The sequence below is a fragment of the Alternaria conjuncta genome (assembly GCF_024043145.1).
Source record: "Alternaria conjuncta strain BMP 0040 chromosome Unknown scaffold_18, whole genome shotgun sequence".
NCBI classification, from domain to species: domain Eukaryota; kingdom Fungi; phylum Ascomycota; class Dothideomycetes; order Pleosporales; family Pleosporaceae; genus Alternaria; species Alternaria conjuncta.
In genome coordinates this window covers 550,051-563,148 of record NW_026250107.1, presented here as the reverse complement: position 1 = coordinate 563,148, position 13,098 = coordinate 550,051, and the positions used below count along the sequence as shown (strand labels likewise).

The 13,098-nt window shown below is 32.2% G+C and overlaps 1 protein-coding gene across 1 annotated transcript; it reads right to left on the bottom strand.

The window, feature by feature from the left end:
• Positions 1-10,562: 10,562 nt before the first annotated feature.
• On the bottom strand, positions 10,563-12,695 carry J4E85_009764 (uncharacterized protein; the record flags this gene model as incomplete). Its single annotated transcript, XM_051473982.1, has 1 exon — positions 10,563-12,695. One exon carries the CDS (start codon positions 12,693-12,695, stop codon positions 10,563-10,565), a length of 2,133 nt encoding a protein of 710 aa, XP_051322386.1.
• Between the last annotated feature and the right edge of the window lie 403 nt (positions 12,696-13,098).

Here is a 13,098-nt window from a genome sequence, read left to right as displayed (position 1 = left end):
GAGTAGAGAAATCTTTATTTAGACTACTACTATAAAGATTAATTATACCTAAGCTAAATCTTAGTTACTCTAACTAGCGCCTAGTTATAGAGAAGTAATTACTAATAATTAACGTAAGTATAAAGTAAATAAATTACTAAACTTTTCTACTAGACTAACCTATATAGCTACTAACTTACTAACTACTATACTAATAATCTCTCTAATTATAACTCTTATAGTTATTCTTATTAAAGGCTAGCTTACTATTCTAGCTATTCTTAAAGTTCTTAATCTAAGCTTATAGATAAGTAGTCTTAGCAGCTTAAGTCTATATATAAATCTTAAGCTATATCTAATTATACTTAGCACGCAGTAGCGCTTCTGCGTACTTAGCCTTAGCTAGCTAACACTAAGTATAGTAATAGAATCTATTACTTATAATACTAGATATAGAGCTATTAGACCTATAACTATATAGCTAAGAATTATAATACTAAGAATAATTATTGCGTAGCTAAGACTAATAATTATACTATTAAAACTAGTAGTTACGCTACTAAGACTAATAATAACTATACTAATTCTACTACTAATTCTATAGTAGCTAATTTCTAAATTAAGAAGCCTACGTCTAGAAAGTTAGTAGTAGTAGCTACTAGAATAAGCTCTAATAATAGTATTCTAAGTATTATAGTATTAGATTAAAGGCTATAAGTAGATAACTCTAAGTAGAAATTATAGGCAGAGCTATCTAGCTACTACCTATATTAATCTTTTTTATTTTCTTACTTAGTATTATAGACTTACTATAAGTACTATATTAATTAGAGTCTTAGAAAGTTATAGACATAGCACTCTTTAAGCTTTTCTTACTTAAGAACTTAAGAGTTCTATCTAATAATTTAGCTAGAGTCTTAGAACTACTCTTAGCTTCTTTCTTCTACTTCTTATAAGTGTAAAGATCTTAGTAGAGCTACTTATAATACTTAATAGCGTTCTTAGAGCTCTAGCGCTATTATTAAGTTAGTAAAAGATTAAAAAGAACTAAAAAGAAGAGAATTATAAACTTACTTTAAGACTATAGTAATCTACTAAGCTTATAAAGTAATTATATAAATCTTAATTAGTAGTATAGTAGTTATAAAAGTTATAGAATAAATAATATATAACCTAATAAAGTTACTTAAAATAATTAGCCTTCTAAATATTATTAAAAAGCTACTAATAAATATAACACTTATACTTAGAAACTTAAAAAGTATTATAGTTAGATAATACTTTAACTTACTTACGCTAATAACTAGTGTACGTTAGATATAAATAATCTAAAAGAGTTTTAGGTATAAAAGCTTTAGCCTTAGACTTTTTATAAGAGTAACTATAACTATAACTATTACTTAAGAACGCTTACTTCTCTTAATTTTAAGCGCCTTAGTTCTTAATATAGTTAGATTACTAAAGACTTAAATTCTAAGTCTAGAAAGTATTATTAGTAATAAAGATACTACTTTTAGAAATAGGCTTAATAGTCTCTTAGATATTCTAGTTATTAAGATTATTAAACTAAGAAGCTTTATAATCTAAGTAGATACGCTTAGCGTATAACTCTAATTACTTATAATTTTTATAAAAGTTATTATTACTAAAACTACTAGTTATCTTAAAGCTCTAATCTAGTTAATTATTAGAATTTATAAAGCTCTAAGATAGTTAAGTATTAGAAGCCTAATTATCTTATATAAAGCTGCTAAAGAATAAGCTATTAGCTACTATTATTCTAGAAGAGAAAAGTAGAATTTAAGTAGTAGTATCTTTAAGTTAAGTATAGTAGAGAGGTTAAGCGCTTAACTATAGAGCACTATTAAGTAAAGCGCTATTACGCTAAGCGCTATTACGCTAAGTACTAGCTTACGTATTATAATTACTACTACTAGAGGTATTATAATTAGAGCGTAGAACACTATTATAGTAGAAGCTAAAGTACTAACACTTATAGCTAGAGTTAGAGTTAGAAGTTAGATTATTAGACTAAATTATAATAGTTAGCTATTAATTTAGATATAAGAGTAAGAACTTACTATAGTAATAGAGAAGATAGAGAAGTAAGTAGAGTAAAGAATTAAGCGTAAGGCTTAAGAGCGCTAAGACTTAAAAGCTAAGAATCTTAAGTAAATAAGTTAATTAGATAGGTAACTTATTAGCTTATTAGCTTAAGCATCTTAATAATATAGAAGTAAATAATTATAGTAGAGAAGAGAAGAATTAAAGAACTTATTATTATAAAGTCTCTAATTCTAGCCTAAGCGCGCACTTATATAGAAAGCTAGCGCAGCTTATTAAGCTATTAATTATACTATAAACCTTACCTAGAAGAGACTAGAAGCCTAAATCTTACTATTAGAATTGTCTCTTACTAGTTAGATACCTAGATTTCTATAGCTATTAGCTACATTCTAAGCTATTATAAAGTAATTTCTAAACTAATAGAGTTAATTTCTAGACTATTAAGCTTTATTTAAATAAGTAAGAGCTTACTACTATTAGTGTTAAGTATAATTAAACGCTTAGTTAGGCTATAATCTACTACTACGCTCTAAATTCTTAAGCCTAGACTTTACTAGAGTATACTAATTATAGTAGATTTAATAGAATTAGTTTTAGTAGAGTAGATTAATACTTTTACTACTCTAGAGAGTATATTAAAGTTAGAAAGTAGTTATAATTATTTAATTATAAACACGTAATTACTTAGCTCTTAGGTATATAGCTAGAGATTTTATTCTAACTTTCTTTTATTATAGATTAATTATAATATACTTATTTATCTCTAATTATTAATTATCTCTAGCTCTAACAATACGCTATATCTAGTTAGAGTATAATTACTATATAAAGTATAAAGCTAACTATTTTCTAGTATTTTTTAATCTTAAGCTTAGTTACTTCTCTAGTATTCTTAATTAGCTTCTCTAATAGTAGAGGTATTAGAGAGAAAGATCTATCTCTAAGCTTAAACTTCTTAAGTATTTTATTTATATATATATTATAAATAAGTATAATTATCTTTAGATATTAGTCTTTAATTATATAAATACTAAGAAACTACTCTACATCTCTCTAATCTTAGATCTTATACTTGCTAGAGATCTAAGCCTATATAGCTATTACTTATTATTTTATATTCTTATAATAGAGTAATAGAATATTATTAACGTAAAAGAGAATAAGAATCTTACGTTCTTAATTAAAGAAGAGATAGAGCTCTTTTTAAGAAGCTATTATACTAATAGCTCTTAGTATTTCTAAGAACTTCTTATACTATAATAGTAGAAAGTCTTATAATCTATAGAGCGCGTAGTTAAGCTATACGCATAATTCTAGCTTTCTAAAGCTATCTAGTATCTTATAGATTACTAGATTCTCTGCTATAATCTTTGCGTTAAGAAACACTTTTATAATATTAAACTATTTAATCTCTAGATTACTTTAGGCAGTAATTGCTATTATAGCGTAGAAGAACTTTATAGTAAGTATTACTATATAAGTAGAGTTAATTAAGTTCTTCTTCTAGAGATTACTATAAACTATAATTTAAGCTTTATATTTAAGAAGATAGCTATTCTAATTATACTTATAAGTCTATACTTATTTTAATAGAAGTAGCTAATCTTAGGCTTTTAACCTATAGATTTCTATCTAGATTCTCTTCTTACTTAGCTAATTAATCTCTCTCTTAGAGGCATCTTTAAAGAGTATACGCATTAGATACTAGATTAGTTATTTCTATAATCTAGGCAGCTCTTAAAGATTATTATAGTGTTAGTAAGTAGCCTTTAGCTTATACTTACTAAGCGCAGTAGCTATAATAATAGAGTTTATAGTCTTATAGCTAGCTTAATTATCTTAGTTTTCTTAAAGACTAAGAAGGTAGGTCTTATAAAAGTTAATCTAGGCTTACTTATTAACTAAGCCTATAATTACTATATTTACGCTATCTATACTATTACTCTCTAGTTAATTACTAGGCTAAGTAGGCTACTTACTCTTACTCTTTAGGCGTCTTAATAGTTAATAGATATTTGTAGAAAGAGAGCGCTTAGGCTCTTTATCTATAACTCTTCTACTATAGCGCTTTCTAGAGAATTTAGCTATTAGCTAATTCTATAGCTATATTAATTATTAAGAGAAGGCTACTAATTTAGGTAGTCTATCTCTTAGTCTTTTTAGCGCTTGCTCTAGTTAAGCTAGTCTCTTATCTATTTCTATAGAACTAGAGTCTATTATAATAGGCTTAATAGATAGAGTTAGATCTTCTAATCTATATATAGAAGGCTCTCTACCTCTAGGCTCTAATAGATTAGCTCTTTTAGGCGTATATACTACTCTTTAACTATTAGAAACTCTATAATTACTTTAATTACTTATCTCTAAAATCTTATACTTAGGCGTAGGTTTTAGAGTAGTAAGCCTAGTAGAAAGCTGTTAATTATTAGAAATTTCTAATAGAACACTAGCCTTATACTCTATCTCTATTAAATTAATAAAGCTTTAATTATGTTTAATAGGTAGACTAACCTTATTACTTTAATTATAGTCTATGTTACCTCTAAAATCTTACTTAGTAGTTAATAGCTCTACTATACTTACTATTTAATTAATAGAAAGAATATTAAACTTCTCTATAGAATTAATAAGCTTACTATTATTAAGTATTTTAACCTACTTAAGTACTTAATCTCTAGTTAGCTTCTCTTTACGCTTGCCTTAATAGAACTTCTACTTATTAAAGGTAATATTATAAGTTATAATTACCTAATTAATTGCTAGTACTTATACATAATATATATTAGAAGCTTAATAGCTAATAAGATATTCTATATAGCTACAAGGCTTAACTTTAAAGTCTTAATAGTGCTTTCTAGCTACGTAATTACTATTAAGTAGATACGCTTAATAGCTATAAGTATAGATTCTACTCTAATCTAGGTAAAGATTAGTAGTCTAGTACCTAATCTTAGGTAGCTAATAATATTAGAAGTATTTTCTAAACTATTTATATAATACCTAATCTAGAGATTAATAGCTATAAAGCTATAATAGACTTATTCTATAGAGTTAAGCTACTACGTTTATAATTACTAGCTAGAGCCTAGCTAGAAGATTAGCGCTTGTGCGTATCTTAATTAACTTAGTAATAAGCTTTTAGCTAGCTCTCTCTACTAAGCTATTAGGCTTATAGGTATATAGTAAAGGTGTTATAATTACAATTCTCTTCTCTTTAGCCTATTTCTTATATCTTAAGTACTCTCTCTAAGGTAATGTTATAGTATTATTATTCTAATAGATTTTTATAATCTTCTACTAATAGTAGCGCTTAACTACAGCTATAAAGCTTATAATAACTTTTATTACAGAGTCTAGCGTCTTATTCTTTAGGTTATAATTATATAGCTTACCTAAATAATTCTTCTTAATAATTAGAGCTTATTTATTAAGCGCGTAGCTTATAGAAAAGTTAAATAAGTTTTATAATACTCTAAAGAAAAGACGTAGTAATAACTTATAAGGCTAATAAGAGATCTTTTAAGATATATAGGTAGTAGCGTAGTTATTATACTTACTACGTTATATATCTATAATCTCTATATTCTAGGTAGCTTTTATAAAAGTTTTAAGAGCTTGCTTACCTAGGTAGCTAGATCTTTAGTGCTAAAGGTTAGCGTTACTAGTACGTAATTATAGAACTTATAAGTAGATAATAGTATTTATAATAATAGAATTAGAAGAATAGATAGAAGAGTTATATTTAATAAATAAGAAGTTAAATCTATACTTAAGAGTTATAAGAATAATAGACACTTCTAGCGTACCTATTCTAATTATATAATTATAGTTTATATACTATATACTACTATTTTTAAGAAGCTTCTCTAAGATAATATTAGTATAGAAACTAGAAATAATCTTAATACTAGTAAGCGTAAGATTAGCCTTTCTAGGTTCTTTAGAGGTGCTAAGAATAAGATAAAGTATGTAATTACTAATACTAATTACTAAAAGAATCTAGCTGCCTACCTTAACTATTTCTCTATTAGTTTTAATAAAGAAATTAAGCTTAATTAAAGCTTTGTTATTAACTAAGTAGACTATAGCTCTACTATTAAGAATTATACTAGCTAAGAGCGCGTAAGGCTTAAAGCCTATACTAAAGATAGAAGGCCTAAACTTTATAATTAGCTTCTTAGAGCAAATAATTATTAAGACTATATTATCTAGATACTTAGAAGCTAGAGCGCTTATCTTCTAGCTAAATTACTTAACCTTTTTATATAGGCTACTCTATTTCTCTTTATAATAGCGCTTCTAGATCTTTTACTTATTTTAAGCTAAGAGTTCTATTAGTAGAACGCTTAGTAGTCTAGATCTAGTAATTATAGTCTATAATTAGTAATATAAGATAGACTTCTACTTATACTTTACGTTAAGTTTATAGAGGTAAGGCTTAGGTAGTAAGCTTAACTACTTTTTACCTAACTTAGTAGAAGTAGAGAGTTAACCTATAATAGCGTTAAAGATTATATTAGCTTTTCTTTTTCTAGTAGTAATTAATATCTTCTAGAGAATAACACTAAATACCTTACTAAGATTATTAAAGCTTAACGTGTTCTTTCTAAGAGCTATAGCAAATAATTAATTATATTACTACTAGTAGGCTTACTTAGAATTAAACTTCTTAACTATAGTAAGAAAGTTAGTAATTATAAGAAGTTCTTTAACCTCTAAGAGCTTAAAGATTTTTACTTTTTAGTAGAGTATTAACTAGTTAGTAAACTACTTCTTAGTAGTACTTTTCTAAGTCTTCTTAAGATAAGTGTAATACTTTACGTAAACTATATATTATATAGTTTAATCTATAGAAGTAAGTATAGTCTTAAGAGTCTTTATAAAAGACTAGACTATTCTTCTATTATTACTTATAGTTATAAGTAATAGGTAATCTAGCGTAATAGTGCGTATAATCTAGCTCTTAATATTATTAATCTTCTTACTCTTTCTTAACTACTACTTAGACTTATAGTTCTAGTAAGCTATAAGCGTAGTACTATTCTTAGTCTTATAGTTATAATTTTATAAGAAAGTATTATACTTATAGATAGCTTTATTATACTTATTCTTTTAATTCTTAGTTAGCTCTGCAGAGAGAGAAGCTAGAGCTATAAGCTCTAGAACTAGAAGATTAGAGAACTTAGACTTCTAAGTATCTATATATTTAATATCTAGAAGATTAGAATTAATCTCTTTTTAGATACTTTTCTTATTATAGTGTTACTTAAGAAGCGTAAACTAAGTGTTCTAGTTAGATTACTTCTTAAGAAGTATACTTATAACTATAATAGCTATATTATAATTACTTATATTTATAGAGTTAAAGCGTAGAATTAATATAGAGATATAGAAAGGTAGATAGCAAGTAAGTAATTACGCAGAAGAAGTTCTAATTACAGAACGTTTAAAGAGAGTAGAGTAGAAATAAGATTAACTAATTTTATCTTCTAGTAAGCTTTAATGCGTAGTAGAAATTAGTTCTATAATTAAGTAGCTAGGCTTATAACTATTAGAGCTAGAGACAATTAATAATTAGAGATAATTAAGTATATTATAATTAATCTACTATAAAAGAAAGTTAGAATAAAATCTTTAGCTATATACCTAAGAGCTAAGTAATTACGTGTCTGTAATTAAGTAATTATAACTACTCTCTAACTTTAATATAGTTTAATTAGTAAAAGTAAGTATAGTCTTAAGAGTTTTTATAAAAGACTAGACTATTTTTTTATTATTACTTATAGTTATAAGTAATAAGTAATCTAGTATAATAGTGTATATAATTTAGTTCTTAATATTATTAATTTTCTTACTCTTTCTTAACTACTACTTAGACTTATAGTTCTAGTAGGCTATAAGTATAGTACTATTCTTAGTTTTATAATTATAATCTTATAAGAAAGTATTATACTTATAAATAGTTTTATTATACTTATTCTTTTAATTTTTAGTTAGCTTTATAAAGAGAGAAGCTAGAGCTATAGACTTTAGAATAAGAAGATTAAAGAACTTAGACTTTTAAGTATCTATATATTTAATATCTAAAAAATTAGAATTAATTTCTTTCTAAATACTTTTCTTATTATAGTATTACTTAAGAAGCGTAAACTAGGTATTTTAGTTAGATTACTTCTTAAGAAGTATACTTATAGCTATAATAGCTATATTATAATTACTTATATTTATAAAGTTAGAGTATAGAATTAATATAGAAATATAAAGAATAATAAAAAAATAGGTAGTAAGTAAGTAATTACGTAAAAGAAGTTCTAATTATAAAATATTTAAAGAGAGTAGAGTAGAAATAAGATTAACTAATCTTATCTTTTAGTAAGCTTTAATATATAGTAGAAATTAGTTTTATAATTAAGTAGCTAGGCTTATAACTATTAAAGCTAGAGATAATTAATAATTAGAGATAATTAAGTATATTATATTTTTTCTACTACTAAAGAAAGTTAGAATAAAATCTCTAGTTATATACCTAAGAGCTAAGCAATTACGTGTCTATAATTAAGTAATTATAACTACTCTTTAACTTTAATAATAGTATATTTCTATATACTTTATTTAACTATTATCTAAGATAACTAGTTTTAACTATCTCTTTTACTAGTTTAACTACTAAGACTAATATAGCTTATAAACGCACTTTTTCTTTCTTCTAAAGTATAAGATTTTTAATAAGTTTTATATAACTAAGGTAAAGAAAGTAGACTTTAATAAAGCTAAGTTCTAGCTATACTAGCTTTATATAAATTCTACTAATAACTAGATTTAATAAGTCTATAATATTATATAAGAGACTTTATAAGTATATAAATCTAGTAGAATTTTTTATTAACTAGTCTAAAACTTATCTAATCTTCTAATATAAGCTCTATTATAGAACTATTAGTTACTAATTAACTATATTAAAAGCTTTTATAGAAAACTCTTTTATACTATTATAGTCTAGTATATAGTATATTAATTAGAACTTATTATTATTTTCTTATATTCTAATCTACTAGTGAACTTTCTCTACTATTATTTTAGATAGACTTCTAAGTAGTAATAAGCTTATTTTATAAAGTAAGTTATTTTTTATACTATAATATAGTTACCTTAAAGTACTTTAGATATTTCTATTATTATATACGCTAAGAACTAGAAGAGAACTTTATATAGTTCTTTACTTATAGTAACTAAATTCTAATAACTTAATATAAGCTTTTATAATTATTTATTACTTTTTAATCTTTTTAAAGTAGAAAATAGTAAGACTTATAGTTCTATTCTTATTATTTTATTTAATAATTTTAGCTTTATAAATAAGTAGCGCGTTTTATATAAGTTAAATAAAAGAAGAAATAAAAATAAATAGTTTAAAAGCTAAGTACTATTACTTATAGAGCTTCTTAATACTTATTTTATTTTTATAACCTATTTTATTTCTACTAAAGAGCTACTACTCTTTAAGTTTAAACTAGATCTCTAGAGTAAAGTTTAGTAACTTCTAGATTAAGTTTTAAACTTAGATAACTTTATTTATTTATAAGCCTATAGTTATAATTTAAACTACTATAAAATACTAATAAACTACTAAGTTTTTCTTTAAGAAGTTTATTAAGCTTTTATAGATAGGTACGCGTTTATTAAAATATAACTAAACTTTTTATAAAACTTATAGTATTATAAATTAAGTATCTCTACTTTATTATCTAATACTTACTTTAATAAATACACTTACTTTGTACCTACTACTTTAGTCTCATGTGCAGTACCCCACGGATGTGGTAACCGAAAGGCAACTAAGGCGTTGTCGCAGCGGTGAGACGTTCTAGAAGGTTAAGCGGCATCCTGGGCTTGTTGTACCACGCTGGTATACCACCACACAATCTTTGTTCAAGATTAGTGTAGACGGTGAAGAGAGTTGTGTATCGCGTTCCGCCGCTGCCTGAGCAGTAGCCAACGAAACACACAGAGAACATGCTAGACTTATCAAGCGCCTGCGACGGCGCAGACCATCCAAGGCAAGCAAGTACTTTACGCGTCCTCGCAGCGAGCAAGCCCTTTGTCTCCACATTAACCCGCGGCATGCATGCATACTCACTAAAAGACCCCAATAGGGCAATGCCTAGCGCCTTGTCGCCTGTCGACTTGTTGACACCCGTCAACCGAATGCATGACGCGACCGTCAAGTTTCTCTCTGGAACCGTGGTTGACCAGCGTTTCGTCACACGATATTTTCGTCGTGACAAAGCGACTCTGAGGCAGCAGACGCGTGTCTGTCGGAAGAACCATGGTAGTAGCATCTCAGGTGGATTGGACATGCTCTAGAAGCTCGATAAAAGGTGGGTATATATTGTTTGATATGCCGCTGCAACCGCGGAGGCTCCCGATGGCCCAGACTAACTGTCCTCTATACATGCTGCCTACATGTCGTAACCTTCTCCACTGCATGTGTGCATGAACTACCAGAATAAGGCTGACTAACCCCAAACGTCCATGTTGTTCACAATGCATTCCTCGTCTGTCCGCTTCTTCAGACTACCAACAACATAGACCTTCTCGCCATACTCTTGCAATCGGTCCATGGTAGTCCTCACGTTCTCTTGACTAACAACAAGCACCATGCCGAGACCCGTGTTGAATGTCCTCGCTAGTTCCGTGTTATCCAGGCGACCTGCCTTCTTGAGCCATTTGAAGACGTCCAGAAGCGGCCAGCTCTTTGCATCGAGCTCCGCGGTGAGGGTCTTGGGCAACATGCGAGGAATGTTCTCTAGCAGGCCGCCGCCCGTTATGTGGGCCATACCCTTGATCAAGCCCCGCCGGGTCGCAGCTAGTAGTGGTTTGACGTAGATCTTAGTTGGCGTCAGGAGTGCCGTTCCGAGGTTCTCGCCTGAGCTCCACGGGCATGCGTCTGAGTAAGAGATGCCTTGTGTCTCGACGATTCTTCGGACGAGAGAGAAACCGTTGGAGTGGACTCCACTTGAGGCCAGACCGATCAGTACGTCACCCTCGGCCATGGACGCTGTGTCTGGTAAGATCGTTGCGCCCTGCTTGATCGCACCGATTGCAGCACCTCCGGCGTCGTATTCGCCTGCCTGGTAGATGCCGGGCATCTCTGCCGTCTCTCCACCAACAAGGGCACATGCAGACTGCCGGCAGCCGTTCGCAACGCCCTCGACAAACTTAGCAGCGCCTTCTACATCAAGCTTGCTGCAAGCGTAGTAGTCGAGGAACATCAGCGGCTCGGCGCCTTGTACGACGAGATCGTTCACGTTCATGGCGACGAGATCGATACCGACGGTGTCGTGCTTGCCCATTTCGAAGGCAATCTTCACCTTAGTGCCGATACCGTCGATAGCGCCCACCAGTATGGGTGCCTCGGTGTAGCCAGCTGCTTGCAAGTCGAGCAGCCCGCCAAATCCGCCAATCTTGCCATCGGCTCCAGGACGTTTTGTGCTAGCAGTCAATGCCTTGATCTGCTTAACGAGCTGGTTACCCGCGTCGATGCTCACACCCGATGATGCATATGTCAGCGCCTCGCCAGCTGGCTGTGAGGTGCTGGAAGGGCGTGTCACAGTGGTGCCCTCCTCGGCCGGCTCAAGGAGCTTCCAGTCGCATGTTATGCCTTCCTTCCTGAACTCCTGTAGCAGATGTTCTGCGATCTTGTCGAAGTTCTCGGTCGCGAGTGCGAGGATGGTCGGGCCGGCGCCTGAGAGACAGATGCCCAGCAGACCGGGGTGTGATTGTGGGGTAACGGATTGGAGGATTTCGGTAAGACCGGGGATGAGGCCGCGACGGTAGGGTTGGTGGAGCTTGTCTTGCATAGCAGTGTAGATCATGTCGGGGTCTGGTGTGGCTTGACCGAGCGCGGTGGTCAGGACAGCCAGTCGCTGCATGTTGAAGATGGCATCTTTGCGCGAGTACGACTCAGGCAGTACCGCACGCGCCTTGGCCGTCGAGACCTCGAATTGTGGGATGACGCATATGCACTTGATAGCGGGCGACCAAGCAAACTTGGTGTAGTGTCCGATGTTGAGGGGAGGCTCGGGTGGCCGCAGACCTGTGTCTACACCACCTGCAGGCTGCGGGAGGACTTCGCTGAGGGGGATTTCGAGGCGCTCGGTGTCTTCGGGCGACAGTTCGTTGAGGTATGTGCCGACAAAGCCTCCGTATAGCGCTGCTGCGACATTGTCGGGGTGACGCTCTTCCATCAGGCAGTAGTCGAGCATGCGCGCTCTCGATAGCCCAAGGTTTCCGACCTCATTCGCCAGGTATACACCTCCTACAATAGCTGCAGCCGAAGAGCCCAGTCCGCGTCCCAGTGGTATCGGGTTCTTGACGTGGACGTGTGTTTCCGAAGGGAAGTCGCGAACGCCATGGCAGCGGAGCACGTATACGGCGGTTCGCGTGATGAGATTATCTTGCGCGGCGAGCGGGACATCTTCCGCGCCTACGCCTTCATAAGTTATCTTGCAGTTGAGCGAGTGCTCTGATTTCTCCTTCTTGGTGACTGTGACCTCGAGTTCGAGATAAAGGTTGAGCGCAAGGCCAATGACGTCAAAGCCGGGGCCGATGTTGGCGGACGAGCAGGGGATCTTGATGTGAGTAGTCATATTGAACTACAGAGCGCCTGGGGCTTGACGTGATGTCTTGTTATGTCGTCGCGCAAAAAATATTGGACCAGCGCATGGGAGGATGAAAAAGATCGCGTGGGGCTCAAACGCCGACGCCGGTCGCGGGGTAGCGCACCGCCACACTTCATCTCTCGCCAGCCTCGCGACGCGTCCAGCTACGCGCAGACAGCCAAGTCCTCCATTCCATCTCATCTCATCTCTGCAGTCGGCTCCCCATTTCTGTCACGACAGTGCGATCGCATGCATCAGCTTGTCGGTCCAAGCTGCAGTCTCTCACACGACCGAGCAAACGTACAGACACCGCGATCCAGAGGGGAGTCGCGTCAACGCGTTCGCTATCAGCAGTAGTGAACATGATGCATCGCAAGCGTGGCTCGAATAT